The sequence below is a fragment of the Oryctolagus cuniculus genome, chromosome 18, assembly GCF_964237555.1.
Source record: "Oryctolagus cuniculus chromosome 18, mOryCun1.1, whole genome shotgun sequence".
Taxonomy (NCBI): domain Eukaryota; kingdom Metazoa; phylum Chordata; class Mammalia; order Lagomorpha; family Leporidae; genus Oryctolagus; species Oryctolagus cuniculus.
The window spans coordinates 51,351,617-51,378,898 of NC_091449.1; the positions used below are offsets into that span (position 1 = coordinate 51,351,617).

General features: G+C 43.4%; 1 protein-coding gene across 4 annotated transcripts in view; it reads left to right on the top strand.

The window, feature by feature from the left end:
- Positions 1-27,282, top strand: part of NFATC3 (nuclear factor of activated T cells 3) — a 155,074-nt gene that overhangs the window by 52,490 nt on the left and 75,302 nt on the right. For all 4 annotated transcript variants that reach the window (XM_017342314.3, XM_008257512.4, XM_051847207.2 and 1 more), the window contains exons 3-4: positions 4,300-4,462; positions 25,094-25,293. In XM_017342314.3, the coding sequence (XP_017197803.1) occupies positions 4,300-4,462; positions 25,094-25,293 (363 nt within the window). The remainder of the gene's footprint in view (positions 1-4,299; positions 4,463-25,093; positions 25,294-27,282) is intronic.

Here is a 27,282-nt window from a genome sequence, read left to right on the forward strand (position 1 = left end):
CTGGGAAAGTGGTAGAATATGGCCCAAGTCTTTTTTTTTTTTTTTTTTTTTTAAAGATTTTATTTATTTATTTGAGTTACAGAGAGTGAGAGGGAAAGACAGAGAGAAAGGTCTTCCTTCCATTGGTTCACTCCCCAAATGGCCGCAATGGCCAGAGCTGTGCCGAACTGAAACCAGGAGCCAGGTGCTTCTTCGTGGTCTCCCTTGCAGGTGCAGGGGCCCAGGCACTTGGGCCATCTTCTACTGCTTTCCCAGGCCACAACAGAGAGCTGGATGGGAAGAGGAGCAGCCAGGTCTAGAACTGGCGCCCATATGGGATGCTGGTGCCGCAGGCTGAGGATTAACCTGCGCCATGGTGCTGGCCCTTGGCCCAAGTCTTTGGGCCCCTGCACCCACATGGGGGAGCCAGAAAAAGCTCCTGGCTTCAGATCAGCCCAGCTTTAGCCATTGCAGACATTTGGGAAGTGAACCAGTGAGTGGAAGACTTCTCTCTCTCTGCCTCTGCCTCTCTCTAACTCTGCCTTTCAAATAAATAAATAAATAAAGGCAGCTTAAAAAAAAAAAAAAAGGCAGAGTGAAGGGACTGATGTTGTGGTGTAGTGGATAAAAAGCTGCTGCCTGCAATACTGGCATCCCACATGGGTGCCGGTGTGAGTCCCCACTGTTCTACTTCCAATCCAACTCCCTGCTAATGTGCCTGGGAAAGCAGTGGAGGATTGCCCAGGTTCTGGGGCCTTTGCACCCACGTGCAAGACTCAGAAGAAGCCCCTGGCTTCAGTTTGTCCCAGGCAGACCATTATAACCATTTTGGGAGTGAACCAGTGGATGGAAGATTTCTCTGTCTTTCTCTCTCTGTAACTCTGCATTTCAAATAAATAAAATCTTTAAAAAAAATAAAAAAGGCAGCACTGGGGGCAGGGGGAGAGGAGATATCTTCCATCTGTTGATTTACTCTACAAATGCTTATAACAGCCAGGCCAGGATGAATCTAGAAGTCAGGAACTCCAACCAGGTCCCCCACATGGGTGGCAGGGACCCAGGTACTTGGGCCATCATGTGCTGCTTTCCCAGGCATGTTAGCAGGGAGTGGAACAGCCAGGACTCAAAAGGAATATGAAATTCAGGCATCATAAGCAGGAGCTTAACCTGCTATGCCATGACACTGGCACTTTATTTTTTTCAAGATCTCAAAATATGACTGAAATTTGCCTTTTAATGTTCATGGCAAGTGCTTTTTAAAAAATTTAATTTTTGTCTTTTGACTTTGTAAGTTGATTTTTTTGTTGAATATAGTGAATTTTTGAATTTTATATATTCAGATTTGTCTTTATGGCTTTTGAGTCTATGGTATTTTTGAAAGTCTTATTCCTCTAAAATAATTAAAAGCAGAAATCTTTTAGACAAATTTCTAATAAGCTTCTTTTTTTTCTTAAGGATTAAATTATTTGCAAGGAAGAGTGACAGAGAGAAAGAGAGAGAGGCAGAAACAAGAGATATTTTATCTAATGGTTCCCTCCCCAAATGGCCACAACAGCCAGGCCTGGGGTAGGCCAAAGCCAGGAGCCTAGGAACCTATCAGGAGCCTATCAGGGCTCCCACATGGGTGGCAAAGGCCCAAGTGTTTGGGCCATCTTCCACTCCTTTCCCAGATACATTACCAGGGAGCTGGATCGAAAGTGGAACATCCAGGCAGTGCCTTAACCAGCTGTACCACAATGCCAGGTTCTCTAATAAAGTTTTTAATATTTATTGTATGTGCATATTATATATAACCATATAGTATTTATATGTATCAGATATGCATATATATTTGAATTGTGATTCCAGCAAATTTATTTTGGAGTAAAGAGTGAAAAATGTTGTAAAGATTTTTTTCAAATAACCTAAATAGTTTATCAGTTGTCACAGTGCCATTTAAAGAATCAATCTGGTTTATAATCAGGAAAGAAAACTTTTATCATGTATTGAATCCTCATATGGAGTTGTATCTGTTTAGGGTTTTTTTCCCCCAATGCTTTTTTTTTTTTTTTTTTAAGATTTTTTATTTATATTTATTTGACAGGTAGTTACAGAGAGAGAATGAGATGGAGAGTAAGGTCTTCCGTTGGTTCATCTCCCCCAAATGTCCGCTATGGCTGGCGCTGCGCCGATCTGAAGCCAGGAGCCAGGCGTTTCTTCCTGATCTCCCATGTGGGTGCAGAAGCCCAGGCACTTGGGCCATCCTCCACTGCTTTCCCAGGCCACAGCAGAGAGCTGGTCTGGAAAAGGAGCAACTGGGACTAGAACCCGGTGCCCATATGGGATGCTGGCGCCGCAGGCGGAGGATTAGCTAAGTGAGCCATGGTGCCGGGCTCCCCCAATGCTTTTTCGTGTGTGTTAATAATTTTCTCTGCAACCTGATCTTTTGAAAAATATAATTTGGAATTATAGTATTGTAAACACCTGTGAACTCATCACTGATTCTAAAATTAATCTTAGGGACCGAGGTTGTGGTACAGTAGGTTAAGCTGTCACGGTAACTCTGGCATACCATATCAGAGAGCTGATTTGAGTTCCAGCCATTTCACTTCCAATCCATCTCCCTGCTAATGTGCTTGGGATAGCAATCACTTGGGTCCCTGGTCCCACGTAGGAGACCTGGATGGAGTTTCAGTTTTCCTAGCTTTGGTCTTGTCTAGCCCTGGCTGTTGGAGCCATTTGGGGAGTGAATGGAAGATGCCTCTCTCTGTATCTCCCTCTGTCTGTAACTCTGCCTTTCAAATAAATAAGTAAATCTTTAAAAAATAGTAATAAAAGTTGTTAATCTTTCTAAGATTTTGCTTAAGTATACAGAACAAATATAGAACTGAGATTTGATAAAGTTGAGTTGTTACAGACTGATAAAAAAGATTACCTTTGAGCTTCACAGTAGGAAGACTTAAATCTAAGATGAGGACATTGAAGGAAGCAATGAAATAAATAGAAATTTAATGCAGGAATGATAGCATTTCAGAGGTAGAAGGGACCTTAAAAGTTCCATTTCACCAGTTACTGACAGGGTACTACTTCTTAATAAAAATTATTTACTTATTTTGAGAGGCAGAGAGACAGATGGAGACAGAGAGCTCCCATCCGCTGATTATCTTTCCAGATGCTCACAACAGCTAGCATGGACCAGAAAAGCACTAAGCTGGGACCCACAAATTCAGTTCAGGTTCCCCACATGGGTGGCAGAGACTCAGCCACATGAGGGTGCACATTATCAGGCACTTTGATAGTGAATGCAAACATCCCAAGTGACATCCTAACCATCAGGCCAAAAGCCCCCTCTTTAGTACAGATTGCTGTCTCCTTAGTGCAGATCATTCTGACTTTAGATCTATTAATATTTGACCTATAAATATACATGTTGTTTCTTTTTTATTTAAAAATTTTATTTGAAGAACAAAGAGACAATGACAGAGTAGTAACTATCTGCCAACTCCATAAATGCCTGCAAACTGCTGGGTGGCGGTGTCCTAAGTACTTGCCTCCTAGGAAGCTGTTAGCTGGAAGCTGTTAGCTGGAAGCTGGATTGTAAGTAAAGAAACCAGGACTAGAGCCATGCATTCTGATATCAGCAAATAAACCCATTAATGGAGAATTAACCACTGTACCCCCAAGTCCTTTCTTTTCTAATTCAACTTTTTAATGTTAATAAATGTAAATGAATCTTTTAGGCCTTAAAACTGTTTAAATTTTCTTATTAAGTAAGAAAACCTCAATGTTCAAAGATGCTGCAGTGATAGGATTTCCTTATATTTTTAGGCATGTATTCAAAATAACTTTTATTCCAAATTGCAAATGTCCCTGAATGTAGGCAGTTTTTCAGAAAGATTGGGAAAAGATCAATAGGGAAGAAGTGGGGGACGCAACCTATGCGATAGATTGACTTAAACAGATCAGAACAAGGAAGAAGAGATAGGTAAGAGGCATCTAGCCGAAACAGAGAGATATAAGACACTGAGTCAGGCACAGAGAGGTATACATCTTTGCTTTAAGAAACCAAATTGTTAATTTTTGATTCTGTAATTACATACACAGAGTTGAGAAACAGTTACAATTTTATAAATTGTTAAAATTTCTTCTTTTAAAAAATATTCGGAGTTGACAAAAGATTAAAGAATTATTTATTCACCTATTTATACCGAGTAAAGTTTCATTTTGGAATACTTTGTTTCAGAGATCACAGGAAGAAATGTTAGTGCTAGCAGAAAATGATTTGAGTCACTGCTTGGCAGTCATAGCCTGGTGAAATGCATCTCTGTGTTTTGTTTATAGCACATCTTCATTACCTCCACTAGACTGGCCTTTACCAACTCATTTTGGACAATGTGAACTGAAAATAGAAGTGCAACCTAAAACTCATCATCGAGCCCATTATGAAACAGAAGGTAGCCGAGGGGCAGTAAAAGCATCTACTGGGGGACATCCTGTTGTGAAGGTATGAGACTTTTGGGGCTTGTTTGCAGATACTTATTAACTGCTAGGTGATTCTATCCAGTTAGGTGTTACAGAAGCTAAAGAGAGAACACTCAAAAACTAGAGTAATGAGGCCAGCGCTGTGGCACAGAGTGTTAACACCCTGGCCTGAAGTGCCAGCATCTGTATAGGCACCATATGTGGCTCAGTAGGTTAGTCCTCCGCCTGCGGTGCCGGCTTCCCATATGGCACCGGTTCTAGTCCCAGCTGCTCCTCTTCCCATCAAGCTCTCTGCTATGGCCTGGGAAAGCAGTAGAAGATGTCCCAAGTGCTTGGGCCCCTGCACCCGCATGGGAGACCTGTAAGAAGCTCCTGGCTTTGGATTGGCACAGCTCGGGCCGTTGCGGCCATTTGGGGATGAAAGACCTCTCTCTCTCTCTCTTTCTCTCTCTCTCTCTCTCTCTCTCTTTCTCTCTTTCTCTCTTTCTCTCTTTCTCTCTTTCTCTCTTTCTCTCTCTCTCTCTCTCTCTAGAGAGTCCCTGTTGGTTTTGGGTGCTTGTTGCTAGGGCTACACTTTCTATTGAGTTTTCCTGTGGAAGGCTAAAGATACTCCTGGTTTGACTGCAACTGAGAAAACTGGGGGAATGATTATTACCATGACCAGTGGCTGTTTTTCTGATCTTTTTTAAAGAAGTGACTCTGTTATATTTATAAATGTAATATGTATTCATTTAAAATTTAAGTAATACAGAAAGTACAAAAAATAAAGCAATCAAATTCCCTCAGAAATAAATAGTGTTAACATTTGATTAGTGATTATGACAACTCTGGGTATATATATTTAGTGGAAGATTGAATGGATGACTAGAAAAATGAGTGAATTTTTAAAGAATAGGGTTATGCTTACCATTTAAATAATTAAAATATTTTATTTGAATTTATTACAAGAAAATAAAATGAAATTTTATATGTGAAATATAATAATAAAATATTGACTTTAAAATAATTTGAATGAAAAATAACATTGAGAAAAAAGCAAAAACTAAGAACTGCTGGATCTTAGATACTTTACTTTAATAATTCCTAAAAGATCTTTCTAAGGTCAAAATATATATTAAATATATTATTGAAAGATTAAGCTCATTGTTCCAGATTTAGATGGTATAAATTAAGTCTCTGTTCCAAAAAATAAGATAATTATCTCTGTTAAACTTCCTCACCTTTCTCTACTATCTCCTGAATTTTCTTCTTTTTTTTTTTAAATTAATTTATTTATTTGAAAGTCAGAGTTACACAGAGGAGAGTCAGAGAGAGAGAAAGGGAGAGAGAGAGGTCCTTCATTTGCTGGTTCACTCCCCAATTGGCTGCAATGGCTGGAGCTGTGCCAATCTGAAGCCAGAAGCCAGGAGCTTCTTCCGGGTCTCCCATGTGGGTGCAGGGGTCCAAGGACTTGGGCCATCTTCCAATGCTTTTCCAGGCCATAACAGAGCTAGATGGGAAGTGGAGCAGCCAGGTCTCGAACTGGTGCCCATATTGTCGCTCCCCCTCTTCGCGGAGGAACGACACAAAACCCTGCCTAGGTTTCCTATCCGAGTCACGGCACCATTATGTCACTCCCCGTCTTCGTGGAGGAACGACACAGGACCCTGCGTTGTTCTTTCGTCTGCTCGGCCCTCCCCGGGTTTGCTGCTGGTTCTTCCCGGGTTGGCTACCGACCCTTCCACCTCCGTGGAAGGGCGGTTCCCCCTGCCACCTTCCCCACTTCCGCGGGGGAGCGGCACACCGCCGGCCGGCTCTCTCGGGGGCTGCACAGGTGTTCCTTCAGCTAGATGTTCCCCTTAGATGTTCCTGGTGCATGTTGTCTCTCTCCTCCTTTATAGTCCTCTTCCACCAATCCCAACTCTGCTACCCACACGCCGAGTACGCTGCTCTCCTCCAATCAGGAGCAGGTCCTACAGTTTATTGGTTGAACTGGAGGCAGCTGTGTAGAAGCTGTTTTCTCCTCTCCCAGCACCATATTGTGGGAGAGCAGATGCATAGAATAAGTCTTAATTCCAGTAATTTAGTCTAGTCCGAGTTGCTCCCCACACATATGGGATGCCAGCACTTCAGGCCAGGGCATTAACCCACTGCGCCACAGCGCCAGCCCCTTTTTCTTCTTTTTTTAAAATGTTTATTTATTTTAAAGAGTTACAGAGAGTTGATCCCCCACCCTCTGTTCACTGCCCAAATGGCCGCAATGGCCAGGATTGAGCCACGCCAAACACAGGAGCCTGCAACTCCTTCTAGGTCTCCCATGTGAGTGGAAAGGGTCCAAGTATTTGGCTCTGTAGTGCTGGCATCCCATATGGCCACTGGTTTGGTTCCTGGGTGCTTCACTTCCTATCTAGCTCCCTGCTGATGTACCTGAGAAAGCAGTGGGAAATGGTCCAAGTACTTGGGCTTCTGTACCCATGTGGGAGACCCAGAAGAAGCTTCTGGCTCCTGGCTTTGGTCTGGCTCAGTTATGGCTATTGTGCCCATTTGGGGAGTAAACCAAGGGTTGGAAGATCTTTCTCTCTGTTTCTCCCTCACTTTCTGTAACTCTGCCTTTCAAATAAAATAAGTAAATCTTTAAAGAAAAAGGGGGGGGGGGTGGGCAGTGCTGTGGCATAGTAGGCTAAGCCTTCATCTGCAGTTCTAGAATCCCATATGTGTGCCAGTTTGTGTCCCAACTGCTCATCTTCTGGTCCAGCTTTCTGCTTATGACCTGGGAAAGTGGTGGAAAATGGCCCAAGTTTCTGGGCCCCTGCACTTAACTGGGAGACCTGGAAGAAACTCCTGGCTCCTGGCTTCTGATCAACTTAGCTCTGGCCATTGTGGCCATTTTGGGAGTGAACCAGCTGATAGAAGACCTTTCTCTGTCTTTCCCTCTCTCTCTCTCTCTCTCTCTGTATCTCAAATAAATTAATAAAATCTTAAAAAAAAAAAAGAAGCAGCAGCAGCAGCAGAGCAGCCTGGACTCTAAGCAGAGCTCCTATGGGATGTTGGTGCTGTAGGTGGTAGCTTAACCCACTGCAGCACAATGTTGGCCTCCTTGAATTTTCTTAGCTTACTTGTCCATTCAAGCCCTGCCCCCAGCCAGTCATATAGCCTTAGCTCCGTATATTGTCAGTGTCATTACTTCTGACTTCTTTATACTTTATTTCAGCATTCAATTTTGTTTTTTGTTTATGGAGTTTGTCCATTTTTTTTGAATTGACCATTCCTTGTTTTTTTTCATGTTTTAGAATATATTTGTTACCATAAGGTACTCAAACATTAGAATTGCTATATATAATAATCTTATCTTTGAGCAAAAGAGAGAGAGAAGGAGGGAGGGATGGACCTGGGGATAGGCCAAGCCAAAGCCAGAAGTCTGGAACTCTATCTAGGTCTCCTACATAGATGCAGAGGCCCAAGGAATTGAGCCATCTTCTGCTAGGGCATATTAGCAGGGAGCTGGACTGGAAGCAGAGTGGCCAAAACTTGAACCAGTGCTTTCATATAGGCTGCCCGCTTTGCAGGCAGCAGCTTAACCCACTGTTCCACAATGCCAGCCTGGTTATCTTTTGACCAGTTTTTTTCTAAGAGCCCCCTGACTTTTAGTGTTACAGTAATAGATTTCAATTAGGTCCAGAAAGGAAAAAAGATTTAAAAAAAAAAAAAAAAAAAAAAAAAAAAAAACCAGGGGACCAGCGACGTGGCGCACTGGGTTAATCCTCCGCCTGCAGCGCATCCCTTATGGGTACTGGTTTCTGGTCCCAGTTGCTCCTCTTCTAGTCCAGCTCTCTGTTGTGGCCCCTGAGGGCAGTGGAGGGTGGCCCAGGTGCTTGGGCCCCTACACCTGCATGGGAGACTGGGAGGAGGCACCTGGCTCCTGGCTTCGGATCAGTGTAGCCCTGGCCGTTGTGGCTATTTGGGGGGTGAGCCATTGGATGGAGGACCTTTCTCTTTGTCTCTCTCTCACTGCCTGTAACTGTACCTGTCAAATAAATAAATAAAAAAACTTCAAAAAAAAAAAAAAACAAAACTCTTGTTTCTTGGTGCTGGATATCTCACTTAATGGGTGAGGAAACCAGGAGCTATCATGTGAAGATAGAGAATAAAAGGGGCTCAGGCTAATGGTCCATTTCAGCTGCCTAGGTATGATAAATGACTCAGAGCTGGGGTCCAGGGAGAAAGTGGGGAAGAGGCTGAGAACTAAGCATGCACTCTGAAGAATGTGAGTCCTGGGAGAAGAATGGAGTCAGTCTCATTGTTGACTTTCTACAAAGGAAAAGTGACCTTTGCCTCAAGAGAAACCCTTCCAACAGCCTAGTTTTAATAAAATAAAAAAAGGGAGGCACTTACTGTAGTATCCAGGAGCCGAGGAAGAAGGATGTCCTCATAGTTAACTGTATTTGAAAGATTGTGTAGAAGTTTGCAATTCAGGATGACCCATCTTCATTCAATAGTTATGTTTACAGATGGACAGGATCTTGTCTTAAAGATTACTTTAGAATAGTCCCCAAAGGATCAAAGTCTTGAGGAAGGAGTTCCTAAATGTAAGCGAGGGAAGAAGGGTTTTCAAGATCAAGGGCAAAGTGAGAAGGGGCATAGGACCCAGACTCTGGGTCCTAGAATCTTAAGTCATTTTTTTCTGCCTTCTCTGGTCCTGTGCCTACTCTCCAATGCTGGGGAAGTGCCCTGCGCTGCTATGCCGATCTCCATGCCCAACTTAATTTGATGATGCGAGTAATGATTTCCTGTTTGAGGACAGTCACCTCAGGTCTCTTGCCACTCTCACACCCACATATGCTGACAAACATATACCTTGACCAATTTTGTGTATTTGTATCTCTTTCATACTGATTTGCTACAGTTGATCCAATTTCTTTGTTATCTATGAGTATTAAGTATGAGATTTTTGTTTTCTGGTCTTCTGTTGCTTACCTGTTTATTTTCTTGATTTTATCTTTTCTGAATTCTTTTGTTAAATTATTTGAGAGGACAAGAGCAAGGGCAGGTCACTGAAGAATAAATCACTACATTGTCTGAGCAATTACTATTATCCCAGCTATAGTGGCTGTATAAGTAAATCATAATATTAGGTAAATTTTGCCCTGTTTTTTTTTTTTTAAAGATTTTATTTATTTATTTGAGAGGTAGACAGTGAGAGGGAGAGACAGAGAAAAAGGTCTTCCTTCCGTTGGTTCACTCTCCAGGTGGCTGCATCGGCTGGAGCTGTGCCGATCCGAAGCCAGGAGCCAGGTGCTTCTTCCCTGTGTCCCATGTGAGTGCAGGGGCCAAGGACTTGGACCATCTTCTACTTTCCTAGGCCATAGCAGAGAGCTAGATTGGAAGAGGGGCAGCCAGGACTAGAACCGGTGCCCACAAGGGATGCCGGTGCCTCAGGTAGAGGATTAACCTACTGCTCCGCAGTGCTGGCCCCTCTTTTTTTTTTTTTTTTTTTTTTAATTTATTTTGTCCTGTTCTTTTTTAAAGATTGTTTTGCCCAGTTTCAGTTCTTTATTTTTCTGTATGAATTTTAGAATGAACATAAAAATCTCTACCAAAACAAAACCCCCAAAACAAATTTAAAAAATGCTGATTTTGATTAAGATTATCTCAAAACTGTAGGTCAGTTTGAGAAAAATGGATCTCTTGACAGTACTGATTTTCCAGTCTGTGAACATGTCCTCACGTTTACTTTGGTGATAATTTTTGGGAAATTTTTATTTATTTGACAGGCAAAGAAACAGAGCTCTCTCATCCTCTATTCTCTGCCCAAATGCCCATATTAGCTGGGACTGGGCCATGCCAATCCTTGGGTCTGGGAACTCAATCCAGGTCTCCCACGTGGGTAGCAAGGACCCAGATACTTTAGCTGTCATATGCTGCCTCCAGAGAGCCCATTTAACAGGAAACTGGAATTTGCAGCAGAGCTGGGATTTGAACCCAGACATTGTTGTGTAGGATGCAGGTATCCCAAACAGCATTTTAACCACTGTACTAAATGCCTGCCTCATTTTGTTGTTTTGTAATTTCTCTTGGGGCCAGCACTGTGGCAGAGTTAAGTTTCCACCTGCGGTGCTGGTTCAAGTTCCGGCTGCTCCACTTCAATCCACTCTCTGCTAATGGCCTGGGAAAGTGGTGGAAGATAGCACAAGAGCTTGGCCCCTGCACTCATGTGAGAGACTCCGAAGAAGCCCCTGGCTTCGGATCGGCCTAGCTCCAGCCGTTCAGGCCATTTGGGGAATGATCCAGCAGATGAAAAATCTGTCTCTCTCCCTCTTTGTAACTCTGCCTCTCAAAATAATGAAACTACTCTTTTTAAAATTATTTTTTTATTTTTAAAAAATTTTATTTATTTGAAAGACAGAATTACAGAGAGAGGTAGAGACAGAGAGAGAGGTCTTCCATCCGCTGGTTCACTCCCAGATGGCCACAATGGCTGGAGCTGGGCCAATTCAAAGCCAGGAGCCAGGAACTTCTTCTGGGTCACCCATGTGGGTGCAGGGGCCCAAAGACTTGGGCCATCTTCTACTGCTATACCAGGCCATAGCAGAGAGCTGGATCAGAAGAGGAGCAGCCAGCACTAGAACCGGCACCTATATGGTATGCCAGCGCTTCAGGCCAGGGCTTTAACCCTCTGCGCCACAGTGCTGGCCCCAAATAAATAAATCTTTACAAAAAATTTCTCTCAACAATTTTTAAAGTTTTCAGTGTAGAAATTTTTCATATATGCCATTTTCAGATGTTTGATTTTTTTCGTACTATTGTAAATAGTACTTTGTTTCATTTTATTTTTATGTTTATATAAATGTGACTTTTTAAAATATTAATATTGTATTTCAGCTGGCGCTGTGGCTCAATAGGCTAATCAGGCCTGCGGTGCCGGCACACCGGGTTCTAGTCCCTGTCGGGGTGCCGGATTCTGTCCCGGTTGCTCCTCTTCCAGACCAGCTCTCTGCTGTGGCCTGGGAGTGCAGTGGAGGATGGCCCAAGTGCTTGGGCCCTGCACCCGCATGGGAGACCAGGAGAAGCACCTGGCTCCTGCCTTTGGATCAGCGTGGTGCGCCGGTCACAGCATGCCGGCTGCGGCGGCAATTAGAGGGTGAACCAATGGCAAAGGAAGACCTTTCTCTCTCTCTCTCACTGTCTACTCTGCCTGTCAGAAAAAAAATATTGTATTTCATGACTTCATTGTTTATTTTTACCTTTTTCAGGATTTTAAAGATATTTAGTTTTACTTCTTTTTATTCTTTTTTTTTTTAAAGCTTTATTTATTTATTTGAGAGGTAGAGTTACAGAGAGCGGAAGAGATAGAAAGAAAGGTCTTCCATCCACTGGTTCACTCCCCAGATGGCTGCAGTGGCTGGAACTGAGCCGATCCGAAGCCAGGAATCAGGAGCTTCTTCATGCAAGTTCAGGGGCCCAAACACTTGGGCCATCTTCTACTGCTTACCTAGGCCATAGCAGAGAGCTATGATTTGGCACCCATATGGGATTCCAGTGCCACAGATGGAGATTTAGCCCACTATGCCACAGTTCCAGCCCCTCCTCTTTCTTTCTTTCTTTCTTTCTTTCTTTCTTTCTTTCTTTCTTTCTTTCTTTCTGTCTTTCTGTCTTTCTGTCTTTCTGTCTTTCTGTCTGTCTTTCTGTCTGTCTTTCTGTCTGTCTTTCTGTCTTTCTGTCTTTCTTTCTGTCTTTCTGTCTTTCTGTCTTTCTCTTTCTGTCTTTCTTTCTTGATTTATTTATTTATTTATTTATTTGAAAGGCAGAACTACAGAGAGAGAGAGAGAGGTCTTCCATCCGCTGGTTCATTCCCCAGTCGGCCGCAATGGCTAGAGCTGCACCACTCTGAAGCCAGGAGCCAGGAGCTTCCTCCAGGACTCCCACATGGGTGCAGGGGTCCAAGGACTTAGGCCATCTTCTACTGCTTTCCCAAGCCATAGCAGAGAGCTGGATTGGAAGTGGAGCAGCCGGGACTTGAACCAGTACCCATATGGGATGCTGGCTCTGCAGACCAGGGCTTTAACCCACTGTGCTTTAGCGCCAGTCCCTGTTCCTAAAAGTTTATTATTTATTTTTATTTACCTGAAAGGCAGAGAGAGAGAATGAGGCAGATTTTACATTTGCTGGTTTACTGTCCAAATGTCAGCAGTAGCCACAGATTGCTCCTCAGATTGCTGCAAACCCCAGTGCTAGACCAGGCTGAAGCCAGGAGCCAGCAGCTCCATCTGCATAGGTTTACCAAATGGATGGCAGGGACTTGTGAACTTGAGTCTTCTGTTGCTTCCCAGGCTCATTAGTAGGAAGGTAAATTGTAAGAGGAGTAACTGGAATCTGAATTGGCACTCCCAGAGGGGATACAAGTGTCACAAGTGGTGACTTAACCTGTTATACCATAATGCCCACCCAATTAGTCTTTTTTTTTTTGTTTTTTTTTTTTTGGACAGGCAAAGTTAGACAGTGAGAGAGAGACAGAGACAGAGATAAAGGTCTTCTTTTTGTGTTGGTTCACCCCCAAAATGGCCACCATGCCCGGTGTGCTGCACCGACCGGAAGCCAGGAGCCAGGTACTTCCTCCTAGTTTCCCATGTGGGTGCAGGGCCCAAGCACTTGGGCCAACCTCCACTGCCTTCCTGGGCCACAGCAGAGAACTGGACTGGAAGAGGAGCAACCGGGACAGAATCTGGTGCCCCAACCGGAACTAGAACTTGGGCTGCCGGCTCTGCAGGCGGAGGATTAGCCAAGTGAGCCGTAGTGCCGATCCCCAATTTGTCTTTTTAAAAATTAACTAATGGGGCTGGCACTGTGGCACAGCAGGTTAAATCCCCTGCCTGCATTGCCAGCATCCCATATGGGTGCCAGTTCAAGTCCTGGCTGTTCCTCTTTCGATCCAGCTCTTTGCTATGGCCTGGGAAAGCAGTAGAAGATGGCCCAAGTCTTTGAACCTCTGCACCCACGTGGGAGACCCAGAAGGAGCTCCTGGCTCCTGCCTTTGGATCAGCTCATCTCTATCCATGTGGTTATGTGGGGAGTGAACCAGTGGATGGAAGATGTTTCTCTTTATCTGGCTCTACCTCTCTCTCTAACTCTGTCTTTCAAATAATAAAAATAAATCCTACCAAAAAAAAAAAGAAGAAAAAATTAATCAATTTAAGAGCAAAGAGAAATATAAAGAAATTTTCCATGCGCTGATTCTCTCCCCAAATGTCCACAGCAACTGAGACTGGGTTAGAGCTGGAGCCAGGAGCTTGGAAACTCAATCTTGGTCACCCATGTAGGTGGCAGGGATGCAAGCTCTTGAGCCACCCATCTGCTGCCTCCCAGGGTCTGCACTGGCAGGAAGCTGGAATTGGGAGCCAGATTATTACTCAAATCCAGATATTTGCAAGATTATCAGTAATACTGTAAGCAATGAAAAAATATTCAGGGCATATGTTTGACCTAGTTGTTAAAGATACCAGTCAAGATGCCCACATCCCATATGTATGTGTGTGTGTTATTGGTGGAGTAAGTTGGTTGCAGGATACTTGAGATTTTTAAGAACAAAATTATTTTGTTATTAATTTGAAAGACAGAATTAGAGAGAGAGAGGAGAGAGTGAAAGAGATCTTCCATCTGCTGGTTCACTCCCCAAAAGACCCCAAAAGCCAGAACTGGGCCAAGCTGAAGTCAGGAGCCAGGAGCTACATCTGGGGCTTGCACATGTTTACAGGGGTCCAAGTACTTTACCACTTTTCCTGCTTTGTCAGGCCATTAGCAGCAAGCTGGATCAGAAGTAGAGCAGCCTGGAATCAAACAGGCTCCCGTATGGGATGCTGGTATTGCAGGCAACAGGTTAACTTGCTACGCCACAACACTAGTCCCCAGAGAAAACTTTTTTTAAAGGTTTATTTATTTGAAAGAGTTACAGAGAGAGAGACAGAAAGAGCTCTTCTGTCTGTTGGTTCACTTCCCAAATGGCTGTAATGACCAGGGCTGGGCCAGGCCAAAGCCAGGACCATCCTGGTCTCCTGTGGGTGGCAAGGACCAAAGTACTTGAGCTGTCTTTCGCTGCTTTTCTTGGGCAGGCCAGCAAGGAGTGTGACTGGAAGTGGAGCAGCCAGGACTTGAACTGAACCGGTGCTCATATGGGATACCTATGTTATATGCAGTGGCTTAACCCATTGGGCTACAATGCTGGCCCTCTAAGGACAAATTGTTTTTAAAAACTTACATATTATACATTGATAAGTTTTATTGAAGCATAAATATTTGTAATCTATGCCTAATTTACTGAAATTTGAGAAATGAAGTTTGTAGTATTTTTTTTTCATTTTCCCCCCATGGGAATTCTGTTTTATTTATTTATTCCCCAATGAAGTATTTTTTCATTTTTAGACTTTATATTTTACTGTTCACCAGGATCATTTCTGGGTGATGATTTTTTTATACAGTGTTGTTATATGTACCTTTTCAGTTTTGAGCAATTTATATTATGGAAGCTTAATTTTGTAGTTTTAGTATCTGTACCATGTGCTGTTATATTTCTACTATTTTTAGACCCCTCCTTGCTGAAGTAATTGAGCAGAACTGATAGAAGAACTGCTCTCATTGAAGTTGCTGTTGTCTCTTCTTTTGTTGTTGTTGTCGTTGTCTGTTCTTACTGAAGTTGCTGTTGTAGTGACCTTCATGCTTTAACCCTTCAGCTTTAGTTAAATTAAGCAGGCGCAGACCTTTGCTATGGAAACGATACAGAAACATAACAAACAACTAGGCTTACCTTATTCTACAAAGCAGAGGGTGCCCTGAAGAAAAGTATACTGATGGTAGGGAAATTTTTTTGGTGAGTAGTTTAGCAGTAGTCATTTGTTTATTGCCTACAACATAAATGCTCCTCTAGAAGTGGGATGGAATAAGAGTCTAATTGCTTTATTTGATCCTCCTTTAAAACCCCTCAGATGCAAAGGAGCAGCCCCATTCTTATGCTATAGCATGTACACTTGGAGCAGATGTTTTTTGAAGTATGTGTTATGAGATATATTCCCTTTGAAATATTATATGCATGATTACCTTCCCCCCCCCCAACACCAGTTTATTTTGCTGAAGTATAAAGGACAGGTGGCTTATGTCTCTGCCAAGCTGTGTAAATGTGACTCATCTAACATGATTCCTCGGTATATAGTCCTTACCAATAAATATTTTGATAAAGTAATAAGTAGCAATAAAATTTTTCCTTTTTTAATTTAAAGATTTATTTATTTATTTGAAAGGCAGAGTACAGTAAGAGAGAGAAGGAGATACAGGGAAAGATCTTCATCCACTGGTTTATTCCCCAAATGACTGCAATGGCCAGGCTGGGCCAGACTGAAGCCAGGAACTTGGAACACCAACCAGGTCTCCCGCATGGTTGGCAGGGACCCAATCACTTGGGCCATCTTTTGTTGATTTCCCAAGGCACATTAGCAGAGAGCTGGATCAGAAGAGGAGCAGCCAGGACACAAACTGGCACCCATATGGATGCCTGTGCTACAGGTGCAGTTTTAACCTACTAAGCCACAGTGCTGCCCCACCCCCAGTTCTTTTTTAAATAACATATTGATTAGTCTTATGAATTATCTTGCTCTACAAAATTATAGTATTATTCCAAAATTTTATTTATTCCACAATTATTAAGTGCCTGTATTGGAGCCCATGTTATGGTGAACCAGTGAATGGAAGATTTCTGTCTCTCCCTATCTATATCTCTGCCTTTCAAATAAATAACTATTTAAATAAAACAGAAAACTACCTAAATACTATGCTAGCATCCCTAATCCAAAATCAGAAACTTTTTGAGCACTGACATGATGCCGGAAAAGGTTTTAGACTTCATTTTTTTTCTGAAATTTTTGAAAAGATTTATTTATTTGAAAGGCAAAATTACAGAAAGAGAAGGAGGGAGAGATAGAGACAGGTATCCTCCATCCATTGGTTCATGCCCCAAATGGCTGCAACAGTCAGGGCTGGAATAGGCCAAAGCCAGGAGCCAAGAGATTTATCTGGGTTTCTTGTGTGGTTGCAGGGCCCAAGGACTTCCCCTGCTTTCCCAGGCCACATTTTCAGGAACTGGATTGGAAGTTGAGCAGTCAGGATATGAACTGGCACCCATATAGGATGCTGGCATTGCAGGCAGTGACTTAAACCATTATGCCACAATGCCGGCCCCAATATTTTAGATTTAGAATATTTGGGATTTTAGATTTTTGAATTGAGATGCTCAACCCATTAAATGTGTGCAAATACCTTCAAATCTGAAAGTCTACTCTGAAATTTGAGACACTTTTCCAGCAATATTCATTCAGCCTGTGCTAGGTTCTGGAGATGACAAGTAGTGTGTGTTCTCTCCACAGTACTAATGTGATATCACAAATGAGTGATAAAGTTGTTGTTTCTTCTTCCATTAGATGAGTGGTTGGTTGCATGGAATAATTTGTTCAATTTAGGGTTAAATTAGGGTTATGTTTAGCAGAAAAGAATGACTAATTACCTATTACCTGTAAGTTTGATGAAGATCTGTAATCATTTTTAGCTTCAGATTTTTCATCTGTAAACCAGATAAAATAATATGTACTCCACAGGAATTTTGGGATTAAATGGACTAATATAATTAAAGCAGGGCATATAACCACTGTATACCTTCACATTTTCTTCTCTGTGTAAATGGGGATGAATCTCATGCAGAATTATTACTTAGCTTACTTGCTGAGAGAATAAGGGCCAGTGCTCACTTCTACAGCACATATACTAAAATCAGAATAAGGGCCTAAGCTTCATTTGTGCACATGCACACATATGTGCCCACACTATTTCAGTTTTCTTCTTTAGTTATTGATTCATTTAGGCTTAAAAAATAACGTTGGTATTTTATGTTTTTATTGAATGGTTTTCAGTTTTAGTTAAAGTCTTAAAATTAACTTGTTTATGGCCGTGCTGTGGCTCAATAGGCTAATCCTCTGCCTGTGGCGCTGGCACTTCGGGTTCTATTCCCAGTCGGGGCGCCAGATTCTGTCCTGGTTGCTCCTCTTCCAGGTCAGCTCTGCTGTGGCCCGGGAGTGCAGTGGAGGATGGCCCAAGTGCTTGGGCCCTGCACCCGCAAGGGGGACCAGGAGAAGCACCTGGCTCCTGGCTTCGGATCAGCGTGGTGTGCTGGCTGCAGCGGCCATTGGAGGGTGAACCAACGGAAAAAGGAAGACCTTTCTCTCTGTCTCTCTCACTGTCCATTCTGTCTGTCAAAAAAATAAATCTTAAAAAAAATTAACTTGTTTATATCAAAACATATGAAAAACATTGCAAGTGAAAAATACTGACATTTCTTGACTACATATGTAATAAAATATTTACATAATACTACCACTTTGTAGTAAATTCAGTTCATGTGTTTACCTTCACTAAAACATAAGACAGCTGCAGTTTAAGCCTGCTGGATGGGAAGAAAGAACCAATAAGGAACTCAAGTCATTTTGTACCTAAGAACCCCAGGGAAAGGCTCAAGAATTTGAGGCATGTGAGCTGAGACTAAAAACAGGATGATCGCATGAAACAGATTCCCAGATTTATAATTTTTTTTTTAAAAAAGATTTTTTACTTTATTTGAAAGGCAGAGTTACAAAGAGAAAGCGGGGAGGGAGAGAGGAGTAGAGAGAGGGAGACAAAGAAAATCTTGCAGAGAGAGGAAATCTTGCATCCGCTGGCTCACTCCTCAGATGGCCACAATGGCCAGGCAGAAGCCAGGAGCCTCTTTGAGGTCTTCCATGTGGGTAGCAGAGGCCCAAGCACCTGGGCCATCCTCTGCTACTTTTCCCAGGTCATTAGCAGGGAGCTGGATCTGAAATGGAACAGCCAAGACACAAACTGGCACCCATATGAGATGCTGGCATTGTAGGTGGCAGCTTTACCTGCTCGCCACAATGCTGGCCCTAGATATATCTTTTGTGTGAGATACAGCCAAGTGATAATTTCTTTTTTCTTTTTTTTTTAAAAGATTTATTTATTTGAAAGAGAGTTACAGAAAGGCAGATGCAGAGAGAGAGAGAAGAGTCTTCCATCTGCTGGTTCACTCACTCCTCCCCAAATGGCCACAGGAACTTCTTCTGGGTCTTCTACGTGGGTGCAGGGACCAAGGGCTTGGGCCATCTTCTGCTTTCCCAGACCATAGCAGAGAGCTGGATTGGAAGTGGAGCAGCCAGGACTTGAACCAGTGCCCATATGGGATTCTGGCACTGCAGGCAGCAGCTTTACCTGCTATGATATAGTGCTGGCCCCATGATAACTTCTGTTACCTGGGAGAATGGTGGTGATTTACTCTTTAGAAAGAATGAAGTAGAGGCTCTAGGTCATAGAAAAGCTGAAGGCAAGGCTGAATGATCTGTAATGAAACTGGGGTAGAGATAAATTAAAAGTATAATGAATGCCTAAGGTGAGAGCTCTGATCCCCTTTCTTTATATAAAAAATATTTTAGGGTGAATGCTGTGGTGCGGCAGGTTAAGCGGCCACTTGGGATGCCTGCATTCCACATCGCAGTACTGGTTGACTCCCAGCTATTCTGCTTCTAATGCACGTCCCTACTTATGTGCCTGGGAAATAGTAGATGATTGCCCAAGCCTTAGGCCCCTGACATCCATGTGGGAGGCCCAGATGGAGTTCCTGGCTCCTGGCTTTAGCTGGCCCAGCCCCATGCTTTTTCAGCAATTTAGGAAGTGAACAGTGGATAGAAGATCTCTCTGTCTCTGCCTTTCAAATGAATAAATAAATCTTTGAAAATTAAAAATATATTTTTTTAAAGAGTGGGAGAGTGCCCATCTGCTGATTGACTCCCCAAATGACAACAGCTGGGGAACTGAAACTGGGAACCAGGAACTCAGTCCAGCTCTCCATGTGAGTGGCAGGAAGCCAAATATTTGAGCCATCACTGCTCCCTCCCAGGGTTCACATTAACAGAAAGTGAGAGTGGGAGCAGAGCCACAGGTACTCCAATATGGGATGTGGGTGTCCTAACCTATGTCTTAATTGGTAGGCCAAACACCTGCCTCTGACCCTGTTTGTGTGTGTGTCTGTGTGTGTGTGTGTGTTTGACAGGCAGAGTTAGAGAGAGAGACAGAGAAAAGGTCTTCCTTCTGCTGGTTCACCTCCCAGATGACTACTATGGCCAGCACACTGCACTGACCCAAAGCCAGGAGCCAGATGCTTCCTCCCGGTCTCCCATGCGGGTGCAGGGCTCAAGCACTTGGGCCATCCTCCACTGCCTTCCTGGGCCACAGCAGAGAGTTGGACTGGAAGAGGAGCAACCAAGACAGAATCTGGCGCCACAACTGGGACTAGAACCTGGGGTGCCTGCGCCACAGGCAGAAGATTAGCCAAGTGAGCCGTGGCACCAACCAATAAATAAAAGTTTTTTAAAAAATCCCAGTACTTTAAAAAAAGTATACAGTTATGATTTAAACATTGAATTTTTTAAAAAAACATTATTTATTGGTTTGAAAAGCAGAGTTAAAAGAGAGGCAGATACAGAGAGAAAGATAGGTCTTCCATCCACTGGTTCACTCCCCAGATCGCCGCAACGACCGAAACTCTGCCAATCTGAAGCCAGGAGCCAGGAGCTTCTTCCAGGTCTCTCACATGGGTGCATGGGCCCAAAGACTTAGGGCCATCTTCTGCTTTCCCAGGCCACAGCAAAGAGCTGGATTGGAAGAGGAGCAGCCGGGACTCAAACCAGCGCCCATATGGGATACCAGCACTGCAGATGGCTTTACCCGCTACCCACAGTGCCAGCCCCATCACTGAATGTTGATTTAACTTCTAACAAGTATAGCCTTGTTGAGAGAATAGGGAAATCAGTATTATACAAGAGCCAATATCTGCTCTTTCATGGTAGATAATCAAAATATATATAACCTAGAAAAAAATTATGAAATGTCAGTGTAAGCCTGCTGTTTTAGAAATATGGAAGCAAGGGGGTGGCATTGTGGTGTAGCAGGAGGTAAAGTTACCTCATACAATGCTGGCACCCCATAAGGGCACCAGTGCAAGCCCCAGATGCTCCATTTCCAACACAGCTCCCTGCTAATGTGCCAGGGACAAGCAGCGGAAGCTGGCCCAAGTATTTGGGCTCTTGCCATTCATGTGGGCGACCTGGAAGAAGCTATCTCTCCCTCTCCCTCTGTAACTTTGGATTTCAAATAAATAAATAGTTCTTATAAAAGAAAATATGGAAGCAAAATCCAGAAGAAACAGCTAAAAGAGTTGAAAATTATTCCCTTTTGAAGAGCAGAAATTGAAATCAAGAACCAGAATTCATTACAAATTTTAAAAAATAGATTTGCAACTTTTAACATAGACAAACTATTATCTTTAGTATATGTAAAGAGTATATACAAGTTAATAACCATGGCCGGAGCTGGAGCTCAATAGGCTAATCCTCCACCTGTGGTGCCGGCACACTTGGTTCTAGTCCTGGTCGGGGTGCCGGATTCTGTCCCGGCTCCCCTTCTTTCAGTCCAGCTCTCTGCTGTGCTGGGGAGTGCAGTGGAGGATGGCCCAAGTGCTTGGGCCCTGCACCCCATGGGAGACCAGGAGAAGCACCTGGTTCCTGCCATTGGATCAGCGCGGTGCGCCGGCCGCAACACACCAGCCGTGGCGGCCATTGGAGGGTGAACCAACGGCAAAAGGAAGACCTTTCTCTCTGTCTCTCTCTCTCTCTCTCTCTCTCTCTCACTGTCCACTCTGCCTGTCAAAAAAAAAAAAAAAAAAAAAAAAAGGAAATTTGAAGATAATGTAATTGAGTAAACATGCAAATTTGAGAATATCAATTTGACACACTATTCAGAGGAAATAAACATGGAAACTAAATTTTAATTAAAAAGTATTTTTCTGGGTGGGCATTTGACCTTGCTGTTAGATGCCAGTTGTGTTGCTTATGTCCCACGTTGGAGTATCTAGGTTTAATACTTGGCCCAGCACCCAGGTCCAGCTTCCCGCCAGTGTGGACTCGGGATCAACAGTGATGGCTCAAATAGTTCAGTTCCCGCCACCTATGTGGAAGACTTTTATTGGGTTTCTAGCCCCTGGTTTTTGGGGAGTAGGCCAGTGGATGGGAGTGTTTTTCTCCCTCTCTCTCAAATGGTATAAATAGATATATATGTATATACATACATTTTTTAAAGGTTTATTTATTTATTTGAAAGTCAGTGTTACAGAGAGAGAGAAGGAAAGGCAGAGAGCGAGAGAGAGAGAGAGGTCTTCCATCCCTTGGAAAGGTCTTTCTTCCGTTGGTTCACCCCCCCCAAAATGGCCGCCACAGCTGGTGCTACTCCTCAGATGGCCGCAATGACCAGAGCTGCACCAGTCTAAAGCCAGGAGCCAGGAGCTTCCCAGATCTCCACGCAGGTGCAGGGGCCCAAGCACTTGGGCCATCTTCCAGTGCTCTCCCAGGCCATAGCAAAGAGCCTGACTGGAAGTGGAGCAGACACTCTGATACAGGATTTGGTGTCCCAAGTCCAGGACTTGAACCAGCGCTCATATGGGATGTGGGCACTGCAGGCAGTGGTCCTACCTGCTACACCACAGCGCTGACCCCCTCAAACATTCATACCTGCATTATTGGAGGTGACGAGGCAGGTGTGATGATTGGCAGCCCAAATTCCATGAGTTGCATTACTGGCAGTCTAAATGAAGAACTCTATATGGTAGATACATTCACGAAACATTCATATATTTTTTAAATTTATTTATTTGGCAGAGTTAGAGAGAGAGACAGAGAGAAAGGTCTTCCTTCCATTGGTTCACCCCCAAAATGGCCGCTACGGCCGGAGCTACGCCAGTCCGAAGCCAGAGCCAGGTACCTCCTTCTGGTCTCCCATATGGGTGCAGGGGCCCAAGCACTTGGGCCATCCTTCACTGGGCCACAGCAGAGAGCTGGACTGGATGGGGAGCAACTGGGACTAGAATCTGGCGTCCATATGGGATGCCGGCGCCACAAGTGGAGGATTATCCAAATGAGCCACGGCACCGGCCCCGAAAAATTCATATATGTTAAACCTACAAAGTTTATTTTGTATTTATATATACTGAGGAATTTTACATTTATAAACTTTTCCTTTTACATGACTATCTGAAAAGACATACTGAAGTTTTCTATAGCTAATTCTTCATTTTAAAGAGCTATGACTGTCCCAGTTATTGAGAGGGATTTGAATCTCTTGATTCCTCACTGAATGCTTATAGGGCACCCCATTTATCATGTTGACAACTAAGTGTGCCTCCAGAAAATTTCAAAACCCTTCCTGCTGTAGAGAGTAGTACTTACTGCCCAAAGTAAAACACTGTTGTAATCTCTCTCTGTCTCTCTCTCTCTCTCTCTCTTTCTTGCCGTCTCAAATCATAAATAAATGAATCCTAAAAAGCAACTCAACAGTGTTTCAAATCTTGGGAGTATTGCTGTGTTAGTGCTTTTTAAAGCATAATCAGTAGCTGGCACTGTGACGTAGTGAGTAAAGTTGCAGTGTCAGCATCCCAAGTGGGTGCCAGTTTGAGTCCCAGCTACTCCACTTCTGATCCAGTTCCTGCTGATGGCCTGAGAAAGCAGTTGAAGATGGCCCAAGTGCTTGGACCCCTGCACCCACTTGGGATATCCAAAAGAAGCTCCTGGCTCTTGGCTTTGGATCAGCCCCAGCTCCAGCCATTGTGGCCATTTGGGGAGTGAACCAGCAAATGGAAAACCTCCTCCCCCCTTCTCTTTCTCTCCCTCTCTCTTTCTGACCCTGCCTCTCACATAAACACATAAACAAACAAACAAATAAATAAATAAGTAAATTTTTTTAAGAATGATCAACTCATATTTATAATGTCCAAACAAGAAATAAGGATGAGAGTTTAGCCTAGAAGTCAAGATGCCTGCATCTTACATCGGAGCACCTGGGTTCCAATCCTGGCTTCGAATCTGACTCTCTGCTTCTTGTTGTTGCAGACCCTGAGAGGCAGCAATAACAGCTCAAATAATTGAGCTTTTGCCATCCCATTGGAGACTTGGATTGAGTTCCTGGCTCTTGGCTTCTGCCCCAGCCTAACCTCGGTTTGGCCAAAGCCCAGCCTAGCGCCATCTGTTGTGAACATTTGGGGAGTAAACCAGCAGATGAAAACACTTTCTCTATCTATCTATCTATTTCTTTTATCTTTATTTCTTTTCATTGTTACCCCTATTGTGGTCACCATTTTTGCCTCCAGAAGCTCTTGGTCATCCTCCAGGTCAGTTAATCCCATATTGCCATCTTTTTGTTGTTGTTGTTAAAGATTTATTTATTTATTTGAAAGAGTTAGAGAGAAAGGAAGAGAAAGAGAGAGATTTTCCATCTCCTGGTTCACTCCTCAAATGGCTGAAGTCGGGAGTCCAGGAACTTTTTTTTTTATTTGACAGATAGAGTTAGAGAACGAGACAGAGAGAAAGGTCTTCCTTCCATTGGTTCACCCCCCAAATGGCCACTATGGCTGGCGCACTGCGCTGATCCGAAGCCAGGAGCCAAGCGCTTCCTCTTGGTCTCCCATGTGGGTACAGGGGCCCAAGCACTTGGGCCATTCTTCACTGCCTTCCCGGGCCACAGCAGAGAGCTGGACTGGAAGAGGAGCAACCGGGACTGGAACCCGGCGCCTATATGAGATGCCGGTGCCGCAGGCAGAGGATTAACCAATTGAGCCATGGCGCCGGCCCCGAGTCCAGGAACTTCTGAATCATCCATGTGGGTGCATGAGCCCAAACTCTTGGGCCATGTTCCGCTGCTTTCCTAGGTCATTAGCAGAGAGCTAGACTGAATTATAGAGCAGCCAGGTATCAAACCAGCGCCCGTATAGGATGCCATTATCACAGGTGGCAGCTTTACCCGCTATGCCACATGCTGGCCCCCTATTACCATCTTTTTTTTTTTTTTTTTTTTTTTTTTGGACAGAGTTAGACAATGAGAGAAATAGAGAGACAGAGAGAAAGGTCTTCCTTCTGTTGGTCCCCCCCCCCCCCAAATGGCCACTACAACCGGTGCACTGCACCAATCTGAAGCTAGGAGCCAGGTGCTTCCTCCTGGTCTCCAGGTTGCAGGGCCCAAGCACTTGCCCTGTTACCATCTTAACATCATCAGTAATGGTGAAGAGTCCAAGGAAAGTCAAGTAGTCTGGCTTGTTAAGTCACTTGAAATTCTTCTAAGTTGGTGACATAGGATAGGGTTCTTCAAAGACTACTAAAACAAAGTATATTTGATTTTAACAGGCTGTTGAGGACCTTCCCCTACACCCAAATCTTTAGGTCTGCTTTGAATGGTTAATGTTATACAGAGTACAGAATCAGCATTTATTTGTTTTCGCTACAGCAGAATCAAGAAGGCTTGTAATATTTTCATTGATTTGGTTATATCAAAAAAAAAAAAGCTTCACATCCCTTTGTGAGATATTCTAGTGTTTTATAATTCTTAAATTACTTCAGAAACTTGGGAGACATTACTGATTACTTTTCTTTTGTTGTTTTGTTTGAAATAACATTTTATGTGTCAACAGAATACTATACAGATATAAATTAATTTTATAAACTCATAAATGCATGCGTAATGAATTGAGCTTTTCTGTTCTGTTTTACCTGATCAGCTCCTGGGCTACAGTGAAAAGCCAGTAAATCTACAGATGTTTATTGGAACAGCAGATGATCGATATTTACGACCTCATGCATTCTACCAAGTGCATCGAATCACTGGGAAGACAGTTGCTACTGCAAGCCAAGAGATAATAATTGCCAGCACAAAAGTTCTGGAAATTCCACTTCTTCCTGAAAACAATATGTCAGCCAGGTATTGTGGAACATACCCCCAAATAGGCAGTTCGTTCTTTTTCTAAAACAACTTTCAGCATGGGGGGAAATGTATCCTTGGTTTTTAGTATAAAAGTAAAGGCCGGCGCCGCGGCTCAATAGGCTAATCCTCCACGTAGCGGTGCCCAAGTTCTTGGGCCCGGCACCCCATGGGAGACCAGGAGAAGCACCTGGCTCCTGCCTTCGGATCAGCGCGGTGCGCCGGCCGCAGCACACCAGCCGTGGCGGCCATTGGAGGGTGAACCAACGGCAAAAGGAAGACCTTTCTCTCTGTCTCTCTCTCTCACTATCCACTCTGCCTGTCCAAAAAAAAAAAAAAAAAAAGTAAAATAGTCATTGTTCTGAATTAACTGAATGACATTTTGTAGATAATTATAGTATGTTTGCTAAAGGTGATCGCTTATTTTCAGAAGGATAAGTCAGTTCAGTAAATGTTTATGGAACATATTCTACTAGGTGAGCATTGTCCTGAGCATAGAAACAAAAATACATGGACTTAAATCAAGTTTTTGTTGACAGTGTAACATTGTAGGTAATTAATAAATTGTTATTAGTACAATTATGGTTGTAAGTTTCCTTAAGGAAAACTTTGACTTTGCCTCCAGTCAATCCATTTGACTCCTTTTAAGATAATATAAATTGGTCAATTTCTGGATGAGGGTGATAATAGAGCTTTGTTCAAGTAAATTAGTTAGGATTTTTACCTGGCAATGTATGATAGTAACCTCAAATACCAGTGGCTTAAACAGATCACATTAAAAAAGAAATAAACAGTTATTATCACATAAAAGAAATAAATAGATTGGGGCTGGCACTGTGATGTAGTGGGTAAAGCTACTGCCTGCATGCTGGCATCCCATTTGGGTGCCAGTTCGAGTCCTGGCTGCTCCACTTCTGATCCAGCTCTGTGGTATGGCCTGGGAAAGCAGTGGAAGATGGCCCAAGTCCTTGGGTACCTGCGCTCGCATGGAAAACCTGGAGGAAACTCCTGGCTTCAGATCGGCACAGCTCTGTCGTTGCAGCCAATTGGGAATGAACGAGTGGATGGAAGACCTCTTTTTCTCCCTCTCTGCCTCTCTGTGTAACTGACTTTCAAATAAATAAATAAATCTTAAAAAAAAAAAAAGAAATATATAGATAGCTATTTTAGGACTAGCACAGTGGCTCTGTAAGCCATTGGGGTCTCCAGCTACTTCTGTTTTTTTCTATTATTTTTTAAAGATTTATTTATTTATTTGAAAGGAAGAGTTATAGAGAGGCAGAGGCAGAGAGAAGTCTTCCATCCACTGATTCACTCTCCAAAGCGCTACAATGGCCAAAGCTGTGCCAATCTGAAGCCAGGAGCTTCTTCTGAGTCTCCCATGAGGGTGCAGGGACCCAAGCACTTGAACCATCTTCCACTGCTTTCCCAGGCCATAGCTTAGAAATCTGGATCGGAAGTGAAGAAGCCAGGTCTTGAATAGGCGCCCATATAGGATGCCAGCATTGCTGGTGACAGCTTTACCTGCTATGCCACAACGCCGGCCCTGTGTTCTTTCTTTTTTTCTATCTTTATCAGGTATTTCTATCTTTAAATTGCCTCATGATATAAAACAGCTTCGGGAGCTCTTGCCATCACAACCATGTTTCTATAGGAATAAGAGAGGAAGTGTAAAGGGGACTTCCACTTGAGTTAGTCCTCTTTTTTTTTTTTTTTAAAAATTAATTAATTTATTTTTTGACAGGCAAAGTGGACAGTGAGAGAGAGACAGAGAGAAAGGTCTTCCTTTTCTGTTCATTCACCCTCCAAAGGCCGCTGTGGCCGGCACACCACGCTGATCCAAAGCCAGGAGCCAGGTGCTTCTCCTGGTCTCCCATATGGGTGCAGGGCCCAAGCACTTGGGCCATTCTTCACTGCCTTCCCGGGCCACAGCAGACAGCTGGCCTGGAAGATGGGCAACCAGGACAGAATCCGGCGCCCCGACCGGGA